The 23,375-nt window shown below is 41.6% G+C and overlaps 1 protein-coding gene across 1 annotated transcript in view; it reads right to left on the bottom strand.

The window, feature by feature from the left end:
* The window catches only part of HORMAD2 (HORMA domain containing 2), a 57,778-nt gene that overhangs the window by 20,700 nt on the left and 13,703 nt on the right, over window positions 1–23,375 (bottom strand). The window contains exons 7-9 of the mRNA XM_052655006.1: window positions 15,866–15,933; window positions 12,771–12,922; window positions 12,340–12,593 (exon numbers count right to left, since the gene is read on the bottom strand). Coding sequence (XP_052510966.1) covers window positions 12,340–12,593; window positions 12,771–12,922; window positions 15,866–15,933 — 474 coding nt within the window. The remainder of the gene's footprint in view (window positions 1–12,339; window positions 12,594–12,770; window positions 12,923–15,865; window positions 15,934–23,375) is intronic.

The following is a 23,375-nucleotide window of genomic DNA, read 5'->3' as shown; positions in this document are numbered from 1 at the left end:
GGAGAGAAGTCGAGAAGGCGAACAAGGGTGGAGGAGGAAACAGCAAGCAAAGAGAAGAAACAAAGGCATGCAGAGGGAAGAAATGCATCTGGAGTATCAATATCCTGAGATAAGAGACCATTCTGTGAGTGTGAACGAGAGCAGGACGCCTAACCGTAAGAAGGAACACCCAGAGAACAGCGGCACAAGGCTCTTGGAGACAGAAACACAGTAGCACAAACAAAGACTCAACAGAGGAACGGGGCCATGTTAGCACGCTAGGAGTCACCCCCGAGAGCACAGAATGAAGGCACAGGGATGCGGAAATGGCACAGGAAAGACTTTTTAAATAGAATAACTATATACAGCAGGTCTGCTATCTGAATATCACACTAGGAGATCCAGAAAGAAAGAGTAGAGAGTTTTGAGCAGACATAATTTTCATCAAGGAAATAATTCAAGAGAATTTCCCAGAACCGAAGGAGCACCCAGGTTACCAGACTCAAACTGGCCAGAGTGACAAACATAAATAATTAATTAAAATAATTAATAAAATTTCAGAAATCTGAGGAAACAGCTTCCAGACAGGAAAAAAAAACGAAACAAAACAGATAATAGACAAAAGCTCAAAATCAGAATGACTTGGAAATTCTTAACAGAAACACCAGAAACTATAATATTTTGAGGAACAATGCCTCAGAATTCTCATGAAAAATAATTGTCCTCCTAGACCTTTATTTCTGGACAAACGTAAAGTAAAATAATATTTTTAGGGCTTAAAGGATCTCAAAAACTTATCACCGATCACCTCTCTCTAAGGAAGTTATTAAAGGACAGGCTCCACAGAAACAAGGGAGAAAGACAAATCAGGAAATGAAAGGTCTAAGACAGGAGAGGCACAGAATTCCCCAGAAGCTACGGAAGGGAGATTTCAGTATGAGAGGCAGGCACCAGGCAGAGCAGTCATGCAGATTTGGTCAAAGGTGAAAAGCTCCAGGAGAAATTTCTCAGTGAGGACAGAGCTACTGCATCTGAATATCCTAGAGGGGTCTTAGAGCAGCACTGTCAGCAGGTCTTTCTGTGAAGATGGAATGCTCTGCATGTGTACTGCCCAACACAGTAGTCACTAGGCAGAGCACTACAAGTGGGTGACTGAGTAGCTAAACTCATTTAATTAAAATTTCAACAGCCACATGTGGTGAGCGGCTACCATTTTGGACAGTGCAGGTCTAGATAATTTGCAGAGAGTTAGGAATTGAATTAGGAATAAGTAGAGAAAAAGCTAAGCAAATGAACAATTATTAACTGCAGGAAAAACAAACATTTATGCAAGAAAAGCAACCATGACTTACTGCATAACTCGGCTTGTTGTAGAATTATATAGATGAAAGAATCTACTGCAAATTAATGGTATAACCAAAATTATATTACATATTGGGAAAGTATTAGGTGGCTTGTTTTATCTTACTTTCACTTACCAAAAAAGGTACAAATACTTTCTCCAGATCAATAATGTTATTTCTCTGCATTTGTGCTAAGTCACTTCAGTTGCTGTCTGACTTTCTGTGACCCTATGGACCATAGCCCGCCAGGCTCCTCAGTCCATGGGATTCTCTAGGCAAGAATCCTAGAGTGGGTTGCCATGCCCTCCTCCAGGAGACGTTCCTGACTGAGGGATGGATCCTGCATCTCTTATGTCTCCTGCACTGGCTGGTGGCACTGGCTGGGAAGCCCTTTCCTTCTCTACCATGTTCTTAATGGCTACGTAGCGCCTCATTTGCTTGGTCTACCAAAGCTGACTGAGCCAGTCTTTCCGTGAGAGACACTTAGGTTCTTTCCAATGTGGAACAGTTACCAACAGGGCTTTAATGGTAATAATTAATACCATGGATCACTGCTTTTTAAAATTTAACTGTAACGAGGCAAAGTCTATATACTATTATGTATACTGTTGATCTCCTGGAGAAGGAAATGGCAGCCCACTCCAGTATTTTTGCCTGGAGAATCCCATGAGCAGAGGAGCCTGGAGAGATACAGTGTATAGGGTTGCACGGAGTTGGACATGACTGAAACGACTTGGCACACACAGCACACATATACTGCTCCATCTATTTTAAGCATATTATACATTTGCAGGAGCCTTGATAAATGTATATATCCTTGTGACCACACTACAATCAAAGTAGAGAACATTTCGTCACCTTAAAGTTTCTTTATGCTTCTTTGCGCTAAATCCCCATCCAACCCCCACACCTGGGGAAACATCAGTTTGTTTCCTCTCATTTTAGATTAGTTTTGCATCTAGAATTTCACACAAATGAAATCATATAGTATGTACTCTTATCTGACTTTTTAAAAATTCGGTCACGGTTTTGCAGAGTTGTTTATTCTTTATTCTTATTATTGCTACTACTAATCCTTTGTACTGAGATACCACAATTTACTGATCCCTTGACCTGTTGTTGGGTATCTGAGTTGTTTCCAGTTAGGAGTTATTATGAATAAAGCCACTGTGAACATGTGTGTTCCAATATTCTTGTGATTATATGTCTTCATTTCTCTTCGATAACTAGGAGTGAGATTGCTGTACCACACAGTAAGCTAATATTTAACTTTATAGGAAACTGACAAAATGTTCTCCAAAGTGGCCGTACCATTTAACATACCCACGAGCAAGATATGAAAATTCCAAAAGATCCACATCCTTGACAGCACTTGGTATTCTCAATTTTAATTTTAGCCCTTCTAGTGAATGCAGACTAGTATCACATTTTGGTTTTAAATTTGCATTTCCTGGATGACTAATGACATAAAGTATCTTTTAATGTCTTATTTGGCTATTGGTACATATTTTTTGGTAAAGTGTCTGTTCATATTCTTGGGCATGTTTTCAAATGCGGTTGGTCTTCTTGAGCTGAAAATAATCTGTATAAATATAATCTGTACATATAAACGTCATACATTCTGAATACAAGTTCTTTGACAGATTTTTATTTAGGAAGACTATTTTCACTCAGTTTTTAGCTTGCCTTTTCATTTTCTCAACAATATCTTTCTGGAAGAGAAGTTTTAAATTTTTATAACGCTCAATATATCAGTATTTTTCCTTTTATTGTTAGTGTTTTCAGGGAACTGCTTAAAAACATTTTGTTGGACATTTTGTTTCCTCCTAGAAGTTTTATAGTTTTAGCTCTGACCACGGTGGTATAAAATTAGAAAAAAAGAACAGAATAAAATTGGGTAACTCACAAATATGTGAAAACTAAACAACATACTCCTAAGTAACCAATAGGTCAAAGAAGAAATCAAAAGAGAAATCAGAAGATTATTTGAGATGAATAAAAGAGAAGATACACCCATTTTTTTTTATTGGGTTGTTTGTTTTTTTGATACTGAGCTTCATGAGCTGTTTGTATATTTTGGAGATAAATCCCTTGTCATTTGCTTCGTTTGCAAATATTTTCTCCCATTCTGAAGATTGTCTTTTTGTCTTGTTTATGGTTTTCTTTGCTGTGCAAAAGCTTTTAAGTTTAATTAGATCCTATTTGTGTACTTTTGTTTTTATTTTCATTACTCTAGGATTCGGGTCAAAAAAGATCTTGCTGTAGAAATCAGGAAGAGAAAAACAAATATCAAATAGTAACGACTATGTGGAATCTAGAAAAATGGTGCAGATAAGCCTAGGTGCCAGGCAGGGACAGAGATGCAGGGCGAGAGAGCAGACGCGTGGCCCTGGGCTGCCGGGGAAGAGGCGGATGGACTGGGAGACGGGGATGGATGTCTGTGCTCCTGCACGTGTAAGACAGGAGCTCAGGTCTGTGCTCTGCGTGACCAAGACGGGTGGAATGTGGGTAGGGTGGGAGGAAGGAAAAAAGACAGGGTATATATATATATATATACACACACACATACATATAGCGAGTTCACTTTGTTCTACAACATTGTAAAGCAACCATGTGCTGTGCTTAGTCACTGAAGATACAACAGAAGAAAACTATTGCTAAAGCAGTGCTTAGAGGGAGGTTTATAGGTATAAATGCCTCAAAGAACCTAAATTTCCAACTTAAGACACTAGAAAAGTGCAAACTAAACCTGAAAACAAGCAGAAGAAAGGAGATAAAGACTATATTGGAAATTCGTGAAATGGAGAATACAAAAACAAATATAGAGAAAATTGATGAATCCATAAACTGCTTCTTTGAAAGATCAACAATATCGACAAACCTATAGCCAAGAAAATGAGAGAAGACTCAAATTATGGGATTCTCCAGGCAAGAATATTGGAGTGAGTAGCCATTTCTTTCTCCAGGGAATCTTCCTGACCCAGGGATCGAACCTAGGTCTCCTGCATTGCAGGCAGATTCTTTACCATCTGACCCACCAGGGAAGCCACTGAATTAGAACAGCAAAAATTACTACTGACTTTACAAAAATGTAAGAAAGCATTATAAAGAGGTGCTATATAAATCCCTTGTCATTTGCTGTATATGTCCATAGAGATAACATAAATGAAATAATAAATTCCTAGAAAGACACAAACTACCAAAACTGGCTCAAGAAGTAACAGAAAACCTAAATAGCTCTATACAACTGAAGAGACTGAGTTAATAAGTTTAAAATTACCCGCAAAGAAAAGCCTAGACCCAGATGGCTTACTTTTATTCAAAGAAAAATTAATGCCAACTCTTCACAAACTTTCCCAAACAGTAGAAGATTGCTCCTAACCTAATATTACACTGGTTTTAGTATAATGATAACATTGTATTATTTCGGGTTATTACAGGCACTTTTTTTTACTCTCAGTCTTACTCTTTTAAAAACAACAACAGCAACAAAACTGACTTCTTTTAGGCTAGGCTTTAGTAATAGTAGAATCCAAAGTGTTACTACCTAAGACTACTCACTATGCTTTTCTTCTGCTGTTACACACACACACACACACACACACACACCTATCTATGTATCAATATGGACTTCCACTATTCTTGTCTAGGAAATCCCATGGACAAAAGAGCCTGGCGGGCAACAGTCCATGGGGTCTCAAAAGAGTCAGACATGACTTAGAGACTAAACAGCAACATCTATCGATACACTCTTTTTCCCTTTATGTACAAGTGATACATACACAGCTCATCAGAGTGGCTATTCCTACTCACAACAGGAAGGAAATAATTCTCTGATATGTTAAAGAGTGATTCATATATGAAAAAAAGATGACTTATATGACTGATGGGAAAGTCAACCAACTTTCATTCCTTTTCATGGTTAACAGAGGATAACAATTATGTTCTGTAATGCAGAACAGAAAATTTAGTTGAAAAAAAATGTCCTATTAGACAAAAAGAAACTTTGTGAAAAGGACTATAGCCCTGTGATAAAGAGAATGATGTGCGGTTTTGAAGTCTGAATATTTTCTGTAGATAATGAGCCTCCTCCAACGTTTTCAATAATCAACTCCATTTCCAAGAATCTAAGATATTCTTGCCAACACTACTTTGTATCAGACAAGGCATATATGCTTCATGAGATGTAATGATATGAAAATCACCAGCCTATACCTCAAAAATTCAAAACTTCAGAGTTTAGTGGGAGAAAATAGGGTTTTGAGTGAAAAGGCTCTTGTTTTAATCCACTGACTAGAATACATAGGAATTCTAAGGAATTTCAGAAAATATCTTTCTAGTCCACACTTAAGTGCCCATTTACTTGGGCACTAATATACTTTACATTCTAATTTCTCAAAAACAAATCATTTATACTTAAATCCAATGTGTTAGCACAAAAGGTAAGAAATGGCCTTCACACAGGGAAAAAAATGCATTCAGGTAAGCCATATATTGTTATGTGTATTCTTTTGTGGAATTCATCAATAAGAAAAAGCAACCCCTTCTAAGGGAACAAAGACTCATAAAGAGCTCACAAAATTAGAAAATTACCGCCTGTGGATCCCCACTTAAAAACTGATAAAAATACAAATTCCCAAAGAGCTTTCTTTTTAAAATTATGTAGTTTTGGCTGTGCTGGGTCTTCACTGCTGCTGGGGCTTTTCTCACGCTGAGGCGAGTAGGGGCTTCTCTTTGGTTGCGGTGCACAGACTTCTCACTGCGGTGACGTCTCTTGTTGCAGAGCACAGGTTCTAGAGCGGGCTCAGTAGCCGCGGTATGCGGGCTCAGTAGCTGCGATATGCGGGCTCAGTAGTTGCGTCTTCTGGGCTCTAGGGCACAGGTTCAGTAGTCGTGGCACACAGGTTTAGCGGCTCCACGGCAGGTGGAATCTTCCCTGACCAGGGATGGAGCCCATGTCTCCTGCATTGGCAGGTGGATTCTTTACCACTGAGCCACCAGTGTTAGTCACTCAGTCAGGTCTGACTCTTTTAAACCCCATGGACTGTAGCCTGCCAGGCTCCTTTGTCCATGGGATTCTCCAGGCAAGACTACTGGAATGGGTTGCCATTCCCTTCCCAGGAACTGAACCAGGTCTCAGGCAGATTCTTTACCATCTGAGTCACCAGGGAAGCCCCCCAAAAGCTTTCAGTTCAGTTCAGCTCAGTCACTCAGTCGTGTCCGACTCTTTGCGACCCCATGAATCGCAGCACACCAGGCCTCCCTGTCCATCATCAACTCCCGGAGTTCACTCAGACTCACGTCCATCGAGTCAGTGATGCTATCCAGCCATCTCATCCTCTGTCGTCCCCTTCTCCTCCTGCCCCCAATCCCTCCCAGCATCAGAGTCTTTTTCCAATGAGTCAACTCTTCGCATGAGGTAGCCAAAGTACTGGAGCTTCAGCTTTAGCATCATTCCTTCCAAAGAAATCCCAGGGCTGATCTCCTTCAGAATGGACTGGTTGGATCTCCTTGCAGTCCAAGGAACTCTCAAGAGTCTTCTCCAACACCACAGTTCAAAAGCATCAATTCTTCAGTGCTCAGCCTTCTTCACAGTCCAACTCTCACATCCATACATGACTACTGGAAAAACCATAGCCTTGACTAGATGGACCTTGGTCGGCAAAGTAATGTCTCTGCTTTTCAAAATGCTGTCTAGGTTGGTCATAACTTTTCTTCCAAGGAGTAAGCGTCTTTTAATTTCATGGCTGCAAGCATCATCAGCAGTGATTTTGGAGCCCCCAAAAATAAAGTCTGACACTGTTTCCCCATCTATTTCCCATGAAGTGATGGGACCAGATGCCATGATCTTCGTTTTTTTTAATGTTGAGCTTTAAGCCAACTTTTTTACTCTCCACTTTCACTTTCATCAAGAGGCTTTTGAGTTCCTCTTCACTTTCTGCCATAAGGGTGCTGTCATCTGCATATCTGAGGTTATTGATATTTCTCCTGGCCATCTTGATTCCAGCTTGTGCTTCTTCCAGCCCAGCGTTTCTCATGATGTACTCTGCATATAAGTTAAATAAGCAGGGTGACAATATACAGGAATGATGCTAAAGCTGAAACTCCAGTACTTTGGCTACCTCATGCGAAGAGCTGACTCATTGGAAAAGACTCTTATGCTGGGAGGGATTAGGGGCAGGAGGAGAAGGGGATGACAGAGGATGAGATTGCTGGATGGCATCACTGACTCAATGGATGTTGAGTCTGAGTGAACTCCGGGAGTTGGTGATGGACAGGGAGGCCTGGCGTGCTGCGATTCATGGGGTTGCAAAGAGTCGGACACGACTAAGCGACTGAACTGAACTGAACTGAAGGCCCACTTGACTTCACATTTCAGGATGTCTGGCTCTAGGTGAGTGATGACACCATCGTGATTATCTTGGTTGTGAAGATCTTTTTGGAGAAGGGAATGGCAAACCACTTCAGTATTCTTGCCTTGAGAACCCCATGAACAGTGTGAAAAGACAAAATGATAGGATACTGAAAGAGGAACTCCCCAGGTCAGTGGGTGCCCAATATGCTACTGGAGATCAGTGAAGAAATAACTCCAGAAAGAATGAAGGGATGGAGCCAAAGCAAAAACAATATCCAGCTGTGGATGTGACTGGTGACAGAAGCAAGGTCTGATGCTGTAAAGAGCAATATTGCATAGGAACCTGGAATGTCAGGTCCATGAATCAAGGCAAATTGGAAGTGGTCAAACAGGAGATGGCAAGAGTGAACGTTGACATTCTAGGAATCAGCGAACTAAAATGGACTGGAATGGGTGAATTTAACTCAGATGACCATTATATCTACTACTGCGGGCAGGAATCCCTTAGAAGAAATGGAGTAGCCATCATGGTCAACAAGAGAGTCCGAAATGCAGTACTTGGATGCAATCTCAAAAACGACAGAATGATCTCTGTTCGTTTCCAAGGCAAACCATTCAATATCACAGTAATCCAAGTCTATGCCCTAACCAGTAACGCTGAAGAAGCTGAAGTTGAATGGTTCTATGAAGACCTACAAGACCTTTTAGAACTAACACCCCCAAAAGATATCCTTTTCATTATAGGGGACTGGAATGCAAAAGTAGGAAGTCAAGAAACACCTGGAGTAACAGGCAAATTTGGCCTTGGAATACGGAATGAAGCAGGGCAAAGATTAATAGAGTTTTGCCAAGAGAACGCACTGGTCATAGCAAACACCCTCTTCCCAAAAGCTTTAATGGCTTAATAAAGTAAGAACATCAGTCTCTACAATTGACATGGTACAACATTAGCTGGCCATCTTTTTATAGCTGTCTGGATGTGTTAGTAATTACTAGAGTCATTTAAGAAGCCTGGGTTAACTACCTGTATTAGAAAGAAGTACTTTTCCCTCAGGATTTAAACTTAGCATAAAAATTTTTTAAAATTCTATATCCACAGGTTATTGTCACCATATAGATGAGTTCTTTAAAGAAGAAGCTTGTCCAAGAGTCTCTTTCTAGGGTACATGACTATTGCTATCTACGCAGCTGACCGCAACAGAGAAAACAGGCCCCATTTCACGGAGTACTGTGCGGAGACAGACACTGTGTTGTGGGCCTTACTACCTAAGGCCTAAAGCTCAAAACACCCTATGAGGAAGGAAGACCTGTCCTGAAGATGTGGCCAAAGTAGATGAAATGATAAGGACACATTAGAACAGGATTTTTCAGACAGTGCTACATAAACCTGTTTTGTCCTGGGATTCCTTGGTCTCTTTACTTGGGTTCTGTGTCCTGTTTCTGAAGTGGAGTTTGGTTTTATGAGTTCTTATCATTTAAGAATTTTTAAATTTCAAGTTTGTCTCTTTTCATCATTTCTGATCCATGACCAAATTATGGTCTGAAGTATTTCAGATACAAAACAGAAATGGTAACCAAAAGGATGTGTGAAGTGAGAAGAAAATAGGAGCTGAACACATTCCTGGTCAGGCTGTTTGGTAAAGATTCAACGCAATACAAAGATAAGGACCTGGCAGGAGGGAGAGCATGTATGCTTAGAAGCTGAAATTCCATTTGATGCTGAATTTGAGGTATTCATATAATAAATATGTCTACATATTGATGGAGAGGTCTGTTTGGAATAGGGAGACAAAACCAAACCAAAGAAATAGAAGAAGACAAAGATGAAAGCCAAACATGAGCAAGATAGAAAAACAGAGCCACAGAAGAGACCAGCACAACCAAAAGATGACCGTGAAGAAAGAAGTAAAAACGCACTGATTTGGGCCAGTATAACCCAAGAAAAACAAATGAGGCACAAATAAATACCAGATATAAAAATAGGGAAACAACTACAGAGCAGAAGTGATTTTTAAAATTATTAGACCTCCATGAATAATATCATTCCAAAATATGAATACTTGAAGACAGGGGAGAGAAAGGTGAGTTATTTCTATTTTTTGTGTGATGTTATTCATGGAGGTATCTTGTAATTTTAAAATTCACCTCTGTTTCTGTAGCTATTTCTCCTTGTTAGAGAAAAAACATAGAGTACATCTCTGTAAACTTTAGAGTGCAAAAAAATTTTTAAATAAAAACTGCCAAAGATAGCTGAAAAGACTGATAAGTTGAACTATGCTAAAATTAATATTCTGTTCATCACAACATACCATTATGAGAGTAAAAAGGCAACTCATAAAGTTGAAGAGATATTCACAATACATGTATCTGACTAAGGACTTATGTAGAATATATATTCAGAACTCCTACAAATTCATAAGAATGAAAGACAAACCCAACAGAACCCAATAGAAAGATGACAAGAGCCTTAAAAAGAAATTTCACAAAAGAGGACATCCAACATGGCCAAGAAACCTATGAAAAGGTGCTCATCTTCCTTAGTCATCAGGAAACTGCAAATTAAAACCACAGTGACATACCACTACACACCCACCAGAATGGCTAAAATTAAAAAGATGGAAAATGCCAATGGTTGGTGAGGATGTGGAGCAACCAAAACCTGCTGATGGAAGTGTAAGTTGACACAAGCACTTTGGCAGTTGTTTTGTAGTATCTATTAAAGCTACTCATATCCTGTGACCCAGCAATTCTACTCCTACCAGAAATGTGTATATTTTACTAAAAAACATGTTCAGAATACTTGAAGAAGTGAAAAAGTGTTTCACACTCCATGATTCCACATCTATAAAATAAAAAACAAGAGAAACTAATCTATTCTAATAGAAGCCAGGAGAGAGAGACTCCTGTTGAATAGAACCGTGACTGCAAAGCAGGACTGAGTTTTCTCAGAGTGCTGGTACTGCTGTGTTTCTTGATCTGGGTGCTGATTTCGCATGTGTGTTCAGTAGGGCTGGAATAGGGTGAGGCAGGCAAGATACTGGCACTCTCTCTTACCTCCCATCCCAGTGCTTGGGTTCAGTTTGTGAATATTTATTGAGCTGTATCATGATATATGGGCTTCCCTGGTGGTACCAGTGGTAAAGAATGTGTCTGCCAACGCAGGAGACATAAAGAAATGCAGGTTTGATCCCTGGGTCGGGAAGATCCCCTGGAGGAGGGCACGGCAACCCACTCCAGTATTCTTGCCTGCAGAATCCCATGGACAGAGTAGCCTGGTGGGCTAGAGTCCATGGGGTTGCAAAGAGTCAGATACGACTGAGCACGTGTGCAAGATATATATTATGATGTATGTTGTTTTCTGTATGTGTATTATACTTGGGTTTTAAAATGTAAAAGGAGTCTGATCTACCTTACCCCACAAATAAAAATTAACTCCAAGTGGAATAAAAATTTAACTGTAAAAAGAAAAACCTTAAACCTTTATAACAAATTAAAGGAAAGTATCATAAATGACCTCAGATAAGGAAGGATTTCTTAATATTCAAAAGCACCTGTTAGAGGAAAAGTTTGACTATATTAAAATTAAGAACGTCTCTTTAGCAAAAAGGAGCTTAAAGAAAGTGAAGAGATAAGCCACAAACCTAAAAAAAAAATACTGTAACATAAATAATGGAAACAAGTTATTATTTTGGATATATTTTTTAAATCAATGAGGAAAGGATAAATAACCCCAAAGAAAAATGCATGAAAGTCTTGAATAGTTACTTTATATACATAAAAAACCACAGCAGCCAATATACACGGAAAGATGCTTAAACTCATTAATAATCAGGGAAATCCAAATCGAAATCAAATCATGAGGCATTACCATTTACATCCAGCAGTTAGGCAGAAACCATAAACGTGGGTAACACTAAGTGTTGTCAAGGATGGCAAGCACCCCCTCCACTGGTACCGGAGCACAGACTGGTACAGCCATTTTGGAAAACAGTTTTTCACCACCTAAGAAAGTTGAAAATGTGCCAGCCCTAGGACTCTTTGGAATAGTCCTCAGAGACACTCTTGCATATGTGTACAAGGAGGTGTATACATGAATGTTTATAACAATTACAAAGAGAAAGAATGTCTGTCAAGAGTAGAATATTCTACAGCAGTGAAATGAATGCACTCTAACTTAGGGTTATCCATAACACTTGTACCCTGCTCATCAAGAACTTAATTATACTTCCAGTGCGTATGAATAAACACTTAGAATTTTTTAAATGTTTAATATGCTCTTTTTAAGTTAAAGAAAATCCCAAATTTCCTAACTTCATGGGTACCTTTTGTAAAAAGAAGTATATTATTGGGTTGGCCAGAAAGTTGGTTTGGGTTTTGCATAAGGTGCTATGGAAAAACCCAAACAAAATCTTTGGCCAACCCAACAGAAGGTCTATTTCCCCCTCCTAGCCATGGACAGTTTCATTTAACAAAGCATATTTCCTTCTTGAACATAGTGCTTTTTTAGAATAAAGACTCGAGGTCAGGGTCTAGTTTTGTTTTCCTTTTTATACCCAGCACACTCCACTGGACGGTTATGCTGTGATATGAGCTGTGCGGGAGCTGAAGCGCGTCAGCTGGGTTTAGCCGAAGCAGTAGAGGGGCGCTGCGGCTTTGCCTTACGTCAGTGTTGCGTTCCTCTTCTTCCTCATCGCAGTCGAGGCCCTGGTGGGCGATCTCGGTCGTGTCGCTCTCCTGGAAGAGGCTGCTTTGCAGATCAGACACTCTGGTGGCTTCGGCTGTGACTTTTACTTTCATGCTGTGAAAGCCAGTGGAGACCATTCCCACTTGAAGGTTTACAGGCTCCCCTTCGAACAGCAGGAAGTGCGAGCTTACTCCTTCTTTAAAGCCAGGGGGCTGGTAATCGTTTGGGGTCACTGCAAAATGGAGAGGGCAGAAAACCAAGAAAACTGTGAGTCTCGGGAGAGCAAGTCAGGTTAGCCTTTCATGTGTAACAACAGCCGTCTCTTTCAAAGGCTTGCCAAAATCCTTCTGTTTATCCAAAATACTACTTCAGCACTAAAGAGGGGATCTGACTAGAGGTCTCCACCTACCTGCATTGTAGTAGTGGAGAGTCATAGTCAGTATAACATCGTTAGGAAGGGGTCCAAGGTTCTGCATCAGCGTGTACAGTTTACGGATCAGCAGAACACTGGCTTTCTTAATATCTTCACTGTTTGTCCCACTTTTGAAGCTTGTGTTACTGCTATAACCACATAAGAAAACAGCAAACTTTTCAATCACATATAATATTGAAAATCTATTTCAAAAAGAACAAAAATTTTCACTGTATGAGCAGATAAATATAAACTAAACGCAGGACACTCTTGAGACTATTTTAGAATGTAAATTAAAGGAGTTATTGTACTTTTTGCAATGAATGTTCAAAGGGGTTCTTAAGTAGCAAGTTCCCTTAAGGCATTTTAAATGTGACCTCATTTTTTAAAAATTTCATTTATAAATGACCGCATAATTTAATACTGAGAACAATGGACTTGACATTTAATATTGGCTCTGTTGCTAACTAGCTGAATGACTCCGGTCAAGTCACTTAGACACACCAGGTCAGTTAACTCCATTGTGAGATAAGCTTACACGTTTCTATATCTCTCCAAATTAAATCAGTCATCATCTCTGGCCTTTGTACCATCTGGGCATCTCTCAGAGGCATCCCCTTCTCACTCTTGCATGGATTATCACCATGACTGACTATTCTTCCCGTTTTCCTTCTTGTTCACACTGCAAAACATTCTCCACAGCACTCCTAATACATATTCCTAACAGGAAAATCCGCTCACATCACTCTTAAGCTTCGTATATTGTATCCATTACTTTTCAGTGAAATTCGAGAACACTGTGTGTGCAATGGCCTTTCACCAGCCACACCCGCGCCTCCACCGTCATCTGTAACTAGTCCCTGATTCCTTCCTACTCCTATGCATTTGTGTATGCTGTTCACTCTGCTCACACTGAGCTTTCCCACTTGTCTCCCTGACACTCACGTGTCATCTCTTCAGGAGGTCTTCTCTGGCTGTGCCCACCCCGCACCCCCATGTATAACCAACCGTATGTGCCCTCTAGACTGAGTGGCTGTATTTTTCATCTCCACAGTACTAAGTTTGGTGCCCAACCCCAGTAAGTACTCAATAAACATTTGTTTTATTGAGTGAATGAACAAATTGGGCTAAATTACCTTCCAACTCTAAACATTTTTTATTTCTCTCCAAAAATTTCCCCCCGATTAGTCTCACATTTGAGTAGTTTCCGGAAGGACTATGACTGCAATATATTTGTACAATGCCTTTCACGTAGTAAGTACGCAATACTGAAAAATAATCCTTAGTAATTGAACTACTAGAGGTAGTGTGAATTCATAAAACAAACATTATTAAGTAAACACATTTGCTCCTTTTTCAGTTTTGAACAACTTAAAGTTTTGTCTGCCAGGATCTAGCCAGTTTGAAATAAGTAACCAGAGGGAAGGGTGATAGCCATGAAGTCCATGGGCTCCTTCAGTATACATCACAGTCATGAAACCGTCTCATGTAAAATCATATTCAAGGCTTCCTTGTACTGTTTTTTAAAAGGAAAATCATCTTTACTATGTAAGAGGTGATAAGGTAATTTTGTATAAACAGTCACCCAAACCAAGGCCCAGCTTGGGTCTAGTATGCATTACCTTCTCTTCCCCTGAGCAGCAGAAAGATTTGGCCATTCCTGTTATACTGCTCACCTCTAGATATGTGCGCCTTCACGACGAGAGAGACTAACCTGGTTGTCAGTGGCACTTAGGTCTGAATTTTAGAGGGCAGGAGGCAGCTGCCCCATGTAAGAGAGCAGACATGGAAGCTCGGAGCACTGTGCGGCCGCATGCAGACAGTGGCTGGGGATGTTAGCACCTTGGCTCTCATTCCTAGAACCTACTTCCTCTTCACAGCCTAGTGCTGTCTGGAGAGTTTACAAGGGAGAAGATTGTAAGGGTATGAATCTTGGAGAGAAGTTGTAAAGCTTGTAGTGAATGATGAGAGAACTCATCGCATGGAAAACTGAGAATGAGGCCACATTTCTCTTCAGAGTCATTCCTTTCGGAGAGACTCATGCCTCTGAGGTGGAGCTCTCTGCCACCCAGGACTTTCCTCCATCTTCCACCCGCCCCGCTTCTATTCCGTCTCATTAGGGATACTCAGCTCTATCTGAATCCAAAAGCTGGGAGGGGAATAAAACATCTCCATACGAGCTGAGGACCTTCTGAAGCGACTGTCCTTGTCCTTGCTGTTCAATCCACTAGTGTATCTAAAACTTAAAAATTTAGGCTTGACAGGAAAACGCAGTGCTCTCCAGTCTTTTCCATACAAGGATACAATATAGATGGTTATATTCGCATGGCATACGGGGCTAAGCAGATGAGAATATTTGTGTCTACAGGTAAATAGAGCAGGGGCTTCGCCTATCCCGGTCCCCATCTGGCTGTTCTGAGGGTAGAAAGGATCGCTTTCTTGGCATAGCAATTCAGAAGCTTCGGGTTAGTGGTTAGATAGAGCCTCACAGAGTTCTTCAATCAACACCACATGCACAGCCCCATCAATATAATTTCTACTGCTGTGCTACCCACCAGCCACCATAAAGACCACCAACATCACCACCGTGACCACTTGGTACCGTGTACTGTGTGCTTCTTACCTGCCGGGGACGGGAAAAGCTTTACCTATGCATTATAATTTAACAATCACAGCAACCATATGAAGTAGATATTATTAATTGCACAGTGCGGATGAGAATGCTAACATCTGGGGAGGCTGAATATTCTGTCCAAAATTATATGACCAGAAATGTCAGAGCTGGGGATCCAAGCTAGATCTTTCTGCCTTAAGAATTAGGACTCTTGACCACTAAACTTAACTGCCTTTAGACCTACTAATATCACCTACAAGGAGAAGAGGGAAAGAAGCAAAGGAAGCCTCTTCTCCCACCACCTTCATTCACGGATTTCAGAAATTTAAACAATTATTACATTCCCTTTTTATAATAGCAAGTTTTTTGTAAGATTATTGGGGAGGTTACAAGGAAGAATAAGGCCTATCTCTGGCTTCAAGAGGTATATGTCTACTTCAATCCTATGTATTTCTTATGTTCATTAAACAGATTCTACCTGTCAAAATCCATAGTGGCGCCTTCTTGTGTGTATTTGAATTTGAACTGGTATATCTCAGTCACTTTCTAGAAATATCAAAGGGAAGAAAGAAAGAAATTACTTTCAGAAACTCTCTGGATTTTCTTATCTAGTAACAGGTGTTACTTGCCAGGTGTTACAGGTGTCTGCTTATCTAGCAACAGTATATACCTTCACTGTTTACCTTCTATACCTCCCACATACCTGTTTGTTTTATAGCATGACATTATTCAGGAGTGATAGCTCCAGATAAAAACCTAACAGTTTTTCTCCTCCAAGCTAAAAATGAGTTAGATGGCATAGTCTATTGTTACTGCTTTAAAGCTGGAGAAACTAAAGTCCAGAGGCAAGTGTCTGACCTGGCTTTGGTCAGCAACAGTGGAACCAGCTAAGAAACCACTCATTCATGGAACAGATATTTATTGAATGTCTACTTTGGGTCAGGCACTGGAGTCACTGTGGTGAACGTGACAGAAAAGGTCCCTGTTTTTCCTGCGTATACAGACTGGTGGGAGAAATCAGTAAATAAGTAAACAAATAACAATTTCAGGTAGTAATAGTGCTGTGGACAATATGAAGCACAGCCTGTGACAGAGGACGGAAGGGCGAGGTGCTGACTGGGTTGGGAAGGGCCAAGGAAGCCCTCGCTAATGAGGTGATGTTTGAGCTGAGCCTCCCTGACAAGGGTCAGTCCTGCGCAGATGTGGGGGAAGGCAGGGCACCCCAGGCAGAAGATACAGCGAGGCTAACGCTCTAGAGGAAAGGAGGCCTCCTTCAGGACTACAGAGGAGGCCAAGTGGCTGATGGTGAGCAAAGGGGAAAGTGCAGGAGATGAGCTTGTAGACGAAGTTGTGGTGCCTTGTAACTAAGAGGCTTGGACTTTATTCCAAGTAAACAGGAAGTGAATGGTGAGTGGTATTAAGCATGGGAGTGATTGACATTTTTTTAAAGATCACCTTGGCTATTTTAAGAGTTCAGAGAAGTGGGAACCATGAGAGTAATTAAGATGGTAGTAATTCAGGGAAGACTACAATGGCAGCAGGTAAACTAGAAAATTTGAAAAAGAACTAGAGTCTGTGGTATCAGATCTTTTTTTTCTTTAACTTTCGTGATCTTGCACTAAAAACTAGAAACCACTGCTATCTGCTAGCTATAAACAGAGACAAACATAAATAAATAAGCTAGAAATAGAGAGGGACAGATTTCCTCATGAGAAATGTAGTCCATTTAAAATAAAATAATCGCCTAGCAGTTGAAGCTAACATTTGACCCAGATACACACACAGTTGACTCTTGAACAACACAGGTTTGAAGCATGCAGCCCCACTTAAACATGGATTTTTTTCCGATAGTAAATACTACAGCTGTATGTGATACGTGATTGTTGAATCCAGAGGATGCAGAACCAGGGATACAGAGGAACTCTGTTCAAGGAGGGCCTGCCATGAACTACGCATGGCCTTCCCCTGCATGGGGCCGCCACCCCAACCCCTTCCTTGCTAGAGAGTCAACAGCAATCTATCCACAGAGCTGGAGAAGGCGCTGAAGACAGACAGGCAAAGGCTGTGAGTTTAAGTCAAAACACAAAAAGACTCTTCCTTCATCGTTTCAGTGTTTTGTTCCTTGACAGTGTGGGAATGGGAATGTTAGACTGATGAGGAAAAAATCACAATGTTCTTGTTCAGTTCATTCAGTCGCTCAGTCGTGTCCGACTCTTTGCGACCCCATGAATCGCAGCACACCAGGCCTCCCTGTCCATCACCAACTCCCGGAGTTCACTCAGACTCATGTCCATCGAGTCCGTGATGCCATCCAGCCATCTCATCCTCTGTCATCCCCTTCTCCTCCTGCCCCCAATCTCTCCCAGCATCAGAGTCTTTTCCAATGAGTCAACTCTTCGCATGAGGTAGCCAAAGTACTGGAGTTTCAGATTTAGCATCATTCCTTCCAAAGAAATCCCAGGGCTGATCTCCTTCAGAATGGATTGGTTGGATCTCCTTGCAGGCCAAGGCACTCTCCAGAGTCTTCTCCAACACCACAGTTCAAAAGCATCAATTCTTCAGTGCTCAGCCTTCTTCACAGTCCAACTCTCACATCCATACATGACCACAGGAAAAACCATAGCCTTGACTAAACGGACCTTAGTCGGCAAGGTAATGTCTCTGCTTTTGAATATGCTATCTAGGTTGGTCATAACTTTTCTTCAAGGAGTAAGTGTCTTTTAATTTCATGGCTGCAATCACCATCTGCAGTGATTTTGGAGCCCAAGAAAATAAAGTCTGACACTGTTTCCACTGTTTCCCCATCTATTTCCCATGAAGTGATGGGACCGGATGCCAGGATCTTCATTTTCTGAATGTTGAGCTTTAAGCCAACTTTTTTGCTTTCCTCTTTCACTTTCATCAAGAGGCTTTTTATTCCTCTTCACTTTCTGCCATAAGGGTGGTGTCATCTGCATATCTGAGGTTATTGATATTTCTCCTGGCAATCTTGATTCCAGCTTGTGTTTCTTCCAGTCCAGTGTTTCTCATGATGTACTCTGCATAGAAGTTAAATAAGCAGGGTGACAATATACAGCCTTGACGTACTCCTTTTCCTATTTGGAACCAATCTGTTGTTCCATGTCCAGTTCTAACTGTTGCTTCCTGACCTGCACACAGATTTCTCAAGAGGCAGGTCAGGTGGTCTGGGATTCCCATCTCTTTCAAAATTTTCCACAGTTTATTGTGATCCACACAGTCAAAGGCTTTGGCATAGTCAATAAAGCAGAAATAGATGTTTTTCTGTAACTCTCTTGCTTTTTCCATTATCCAGTGGATGTTGGCAATTTGATCTCTGGTTCCTCTGCCTTTTCTAAAACCAGCTTGAACATCAGGGAGTTCACGGTTCACGTACTGCTGAAGCCTGGCTTGGAGAATTTTGAACATTACTTTACTAGTGTGTGAGATGAGTGCAATTATGCGGTAGTTTGAGCATTCTTTGGCATTGCCTTCTTTGGAATTAGAATGAAAACTGACCTTTTCCAGTCCTGTGGCCACTGCTGTTTTCCAAATTTGCTGGCATATTGAGTGCAGCACTTTCACAGCATCATCTTTCAGGATTTGAAATAGCTCCACTGGAATTCCATCACCTCCACTAGCTTTGTTCGTAGTGATGCTTTCTAAGGCCCACTTGACTTCACATTCCAGGATGTCTGGCTCTAGATTAGTGATCACACCATCGTGATTACCTGGGTCATGAAGATCTGTTTTGTACAGTTCTTCTATGTATTCTTGCCACCTCTTCTTAATATCTTCTGCTTCTGTTAGGTCCAGACCATTTCTGTCCTTTATCAAGCCCATCTTTGCATGAAATGTTCCCTTGGTAGCTCTAATATTCTTGAAGAGATCTCTAGTCTTTCCCATTCTGTTGTTTCCCTCTATTTCTTTGCATTGATCGCTGAAGAGGGCTTTCTTATCTCTTCTTGCTATTCTTTGGAACTCTGCATTCAGATGCTTATATCTTTCCTTTCCTCCTTTGCTTTTCACTTCTTTTCTTTTCACAGCTATTTTAAGGCCTCCTCAGACAGCCATTTTGCTTTTTTGCATTTCTTTTCCATGGGGATGGTCTTGATCCCTGTCTCCTGTACAATGTCACAAACCTCATTCCATAGTTCATCAGGCACTTTATCTATCAGATCTAGGCCCTTAAATCTATTTCTCACTTCCACTGTATAATCATAAGGGATGTGATTTAGGTCATACCTGAATGGTCTAGTGGTTTTCCCTACTTTCTTCAATTTGAGTCTGAATTTGGTAATAAGGAGTTCATGATCTGAGCCACAGTCAGCTCCTGGTCTTGTTTTTGTTGACTGTATAGAGCTTCTCCATCTTTGGCTGCAAAGAATATAATCAATCTGATTTCGGTGTTGACCATCTGGTGATGTCCATGTGTAGAGTCTTCTCTTGTGTTGTTGGAAGAGGGTGTTTGCTATGACCAGTGCATTTTCTTGGCAAAACTCTTTTAGTCTTTGCCCTGCTTCATTCCGCATTCCAAGGCCAAATTTGCCTGTTACTCCAGGTGTTTCTTGACTTCCTACTTTTGCATTCCAGTCCCCTATAATGAAAAGGACATCTCTTTTGGGTGTTAGTTCTAAAAGATCTTGTAGGTCCTCATAAAACCGTTCAACTTCAGCTTCATCAGCGTTACTGGTTAGGGCATAGACTTGGATTACTGTGATATTGAATGGTTTGCCTTGGAGACGAATAGAGATCATTCTATCGTTTTTGAGATTGCATCCAAGTACTGCGTTTTGGACTCTTTCGTTGACCATGATGGCTACTCCATTTCTTCTGAGGGATTCCTGCCCGCAGTACTGGATATAATGGTCATCTGAGTTAAATTCACCCATTCCAGTCCATTTTAGTTCGCTGATTCCTAGAATGTCGACATTCACCCTTGCCGTCTCGTTTGACCACTTCCAATTTGCCTTGGTTCATGGACCTGACATTCCAGGTTCCTATGCAATATTGCTTTTTACAGCATTGGATCTTGTTTCTATCACCAGTCACATCCACAGCTGGGTATTGTTTTTGCTTTGGCTCCATCCCTTCATTCTTTCTGGGGTTATTTCTCCACTGACCTCTAGTAGCATATTGGGCACCTAATGATCTGGGGAGTTCCTCTTTTGGTATCCTATCATTTTGCCTTTTCATACTGTTCATGGGGTTCTCAAGGCAAGAATACTGAAGTGGCTTGCCATTCCCTTCTCCAGTGGACGTTCTTGTTACCTGTTTCTATCTGAGATTTGGTGTCCCATTAATCACAGTCAGCGGGTTCTGGGGATACTGGCTCATGCTGCTTACATTATTAAAAGACTAATTTGTAATGGAGTTAATTTTAAGAGAAAAAAATTTTTTCTAGCAAAACAATCTATGTGAGAAATTAAACCAAGATCAGAAGGCTGCTTTGAGAGTCCAGTAAGAGAGATGTATGAGACCGGAGGAGCCTACGGCAACAGGTTTCCTCCAGAGAGGCTAGATACACAACACCCTTCTTCGTGGATGAGGGTGTAGTTGCCCTGTCAGGTAAACAATGCCTGTTCGTCCTGCCCGCCCATGTTTCCCAACCAGCTCTAGCTTTTTGATGCTCCAAGCTATCTTTTAATTGTATCAAGAGTAGATCCTGTAGTGGTTGATAAAAAATTGATACTTTCTTATTTGGTCTGTAGGGCAACTGATAAAAGAGGCATGTTTGTAATTGTTTTACACTGTGTGTGTTAGTTGTGTCTGATTCTTTTCGACCCCAGGGACTGCAGCCCACCAGGCTGCATGGAATTCTAGCTCCATGGAATTCTCCAGGCAAGAATACTAGAGTGTGTAGCCATTCCCTTCTCCAGGGGATCTTCCTGACCCAGGAATTGAACCCAGGTCTCCTGCATCACAGGCAGACTACTGTGAGCCACCAGGGAAGTCCAATTGTTTTACAGAAGATGCTCATCCTTAATAACTTCAATCTGTGTCTGATTGATCAAAGAAGGTTTATTTACAGCAGGCACTAGTCTCTTCTTAACACCTCATAAAACATTCTCCTGCTTTTCAGATTAATGTGTTGCCTAATAAAGATGAGCCTTTAAGCTGCTTACCAATGGTTTCTATTAATCATACTGAATGTATCCACATGGACCAGAACAACAGCAACATATACAGCCTTTCATTCTCCCTCCATGTTCCAACCCACTGGCAAGACTTCAGGCCTGTCTCCAAAGCGCATCCCCAGGCCATCTGGTTCTCTTCACCTCCATTCTCTTCACCCCATCCAAGCCAAGACCAGCTCTTTCCATCTGATCTGCTTGCTTCCAAACTATTCCTCCTCCTCCAAATTCATTCTCTGTTCTATGGCCAAAAAGAGTTTGGAAAATGCAAATCAGACCGTGTTGCTCCTTTGCTAATGGTTTCCCACTGCCCTCAGGATAAAATCCGGTTTACTTTGGTCCACTGGCCTGACTCATCTGTGCCCTGCCAACCTCTCTGACCTTCTCTCTTGCCTCTTCCTTCCACCCCACTCACCCAGCTCCAGGCCCAGGGCAGCCTCTCTGTCCATGAACATACACGATGCCTTCCTGCCTTCAGGCCTTCAGACAACTGCCCTCTGGGGTACGTTGTCTCCAGTTGATGATAGCAATCATGCTACTTGGGCACTTCCCTAAATGCTCTGCTGCTGCTAAGTCACGTCAGTCGTGTCCGACTCTGTGCGACCCCACGGACGGCAGCCCACCAGGCTCCCCCGTCCCTGGGGTTCTCCCGGCAGGAACACGGAGTGGGTTGCCATTTCCTTCTCCAATGCATGAAAGTGAAAAGTGAAAGGGAAGTCGCTCAGTCATGTCCGACTCTGTGCGACCCCACGGACGGCAGCCCACCAGGCTCCCCCGTCCCGGGGGTTCTCCCGGCAGGAACACGGAGTGGGCCTACCTCTGTTCATTTATACGTAGCCAGACTGGGAGCAGGCACGACACCATTACAGATGAAGCTAGTGAGCAGCAGAGCTGGGATCTGACTCTGACATCTGCAGTGCTAACTCCTGTATTGTTATGCCAGTCCCATGCTGTTGCCTTTCACAAGCCTGCACAGGGCGGCTCTTCTGGCCACTGAGTCTCAGCTCAAACAGTGGCCCCTCAGGGAGCCCTTCCAGGGACGGCTCTCCAATCTTTTTTCCTCCATTCCCACTTGGCACTCTCCAGCATACCACCTTCTTTTATTTTCATAGCTTTATGATGTATCTGAAACTGTTGCTAACTTTTGTTTACTTGTTTATTGTTTATCCTCCTTCATAAGCTTAATGTAAGCTTCCAGACAGCAGGGACCTTGTCTATCCCATTAATTCCTGTGTGTCAGACACATAAGTGGAACCTAATTAATACTTGGTGAATGAATACATAGTCAGCCAGGACGGAGTTCACACTCAATTGGATTTCATCTTACAGAATTAAAAAAGTCTCCAAAAGTATATTGTGGCTAGAAACAGGGGCCCTCTGTATTTCAGTCCCTGAAATGGTCTATTAAAAGTGGTGTTGACCACCTCTAATAGTCCCAAAGAAAACCAGATGGCGAAATGGCAAGATCTGTGTTGTGGTGTCAGTCGTGTCCGACTCTGCAACTCCAAGGACTGCAGCACGCCATGCTTTCCTGTCCTTCACCATCTCCTGGAGTTCGCTCACATTCATGTCCACTGAGTCGGTGATGCCATCCAACCATCTCATCCTGTCACCCCCTTTTCCTCCTGCCCTCAATCCTTCCCAGCATGAGGGTCTGTTCCAACGAGCCGGCTCTTCACATCAGGTGGCCAGAGTATTGGAGCTTCAGATTACGCATCAGTCATTCTAATGGATATTCAGGGTTGATTTCCTTTAAGATTGACTGGTTGGATCTCCATGCAGTCCAAGGGACTCCCAAGAGCCTTCTCCAACACCACAATCTAAAGCATCAGTTCTCTGGCGCTCAATCTTCTTTAT

The sequence above is a fragment of the Budorcas taxicolor genome, chromosome 17 (assembly GCF_023091745.1).
Source record: "Budorcas taxicolor isolate Tak-1 chromosome 17, Takin1.1, whole genome shotgun sequence".
Taxonomy (NCBI): domain Eukaryota; kingdom Metazoa; phylum Chordata; class Mammalia; order Artiodactyla; family Bovidae; genus Budorcas; species Budorcas taxicolor.
Note: the sequence above shows the minus strand (reverse complement) of the source record. Positions and strands in the feature narration are given on the sequence as shown.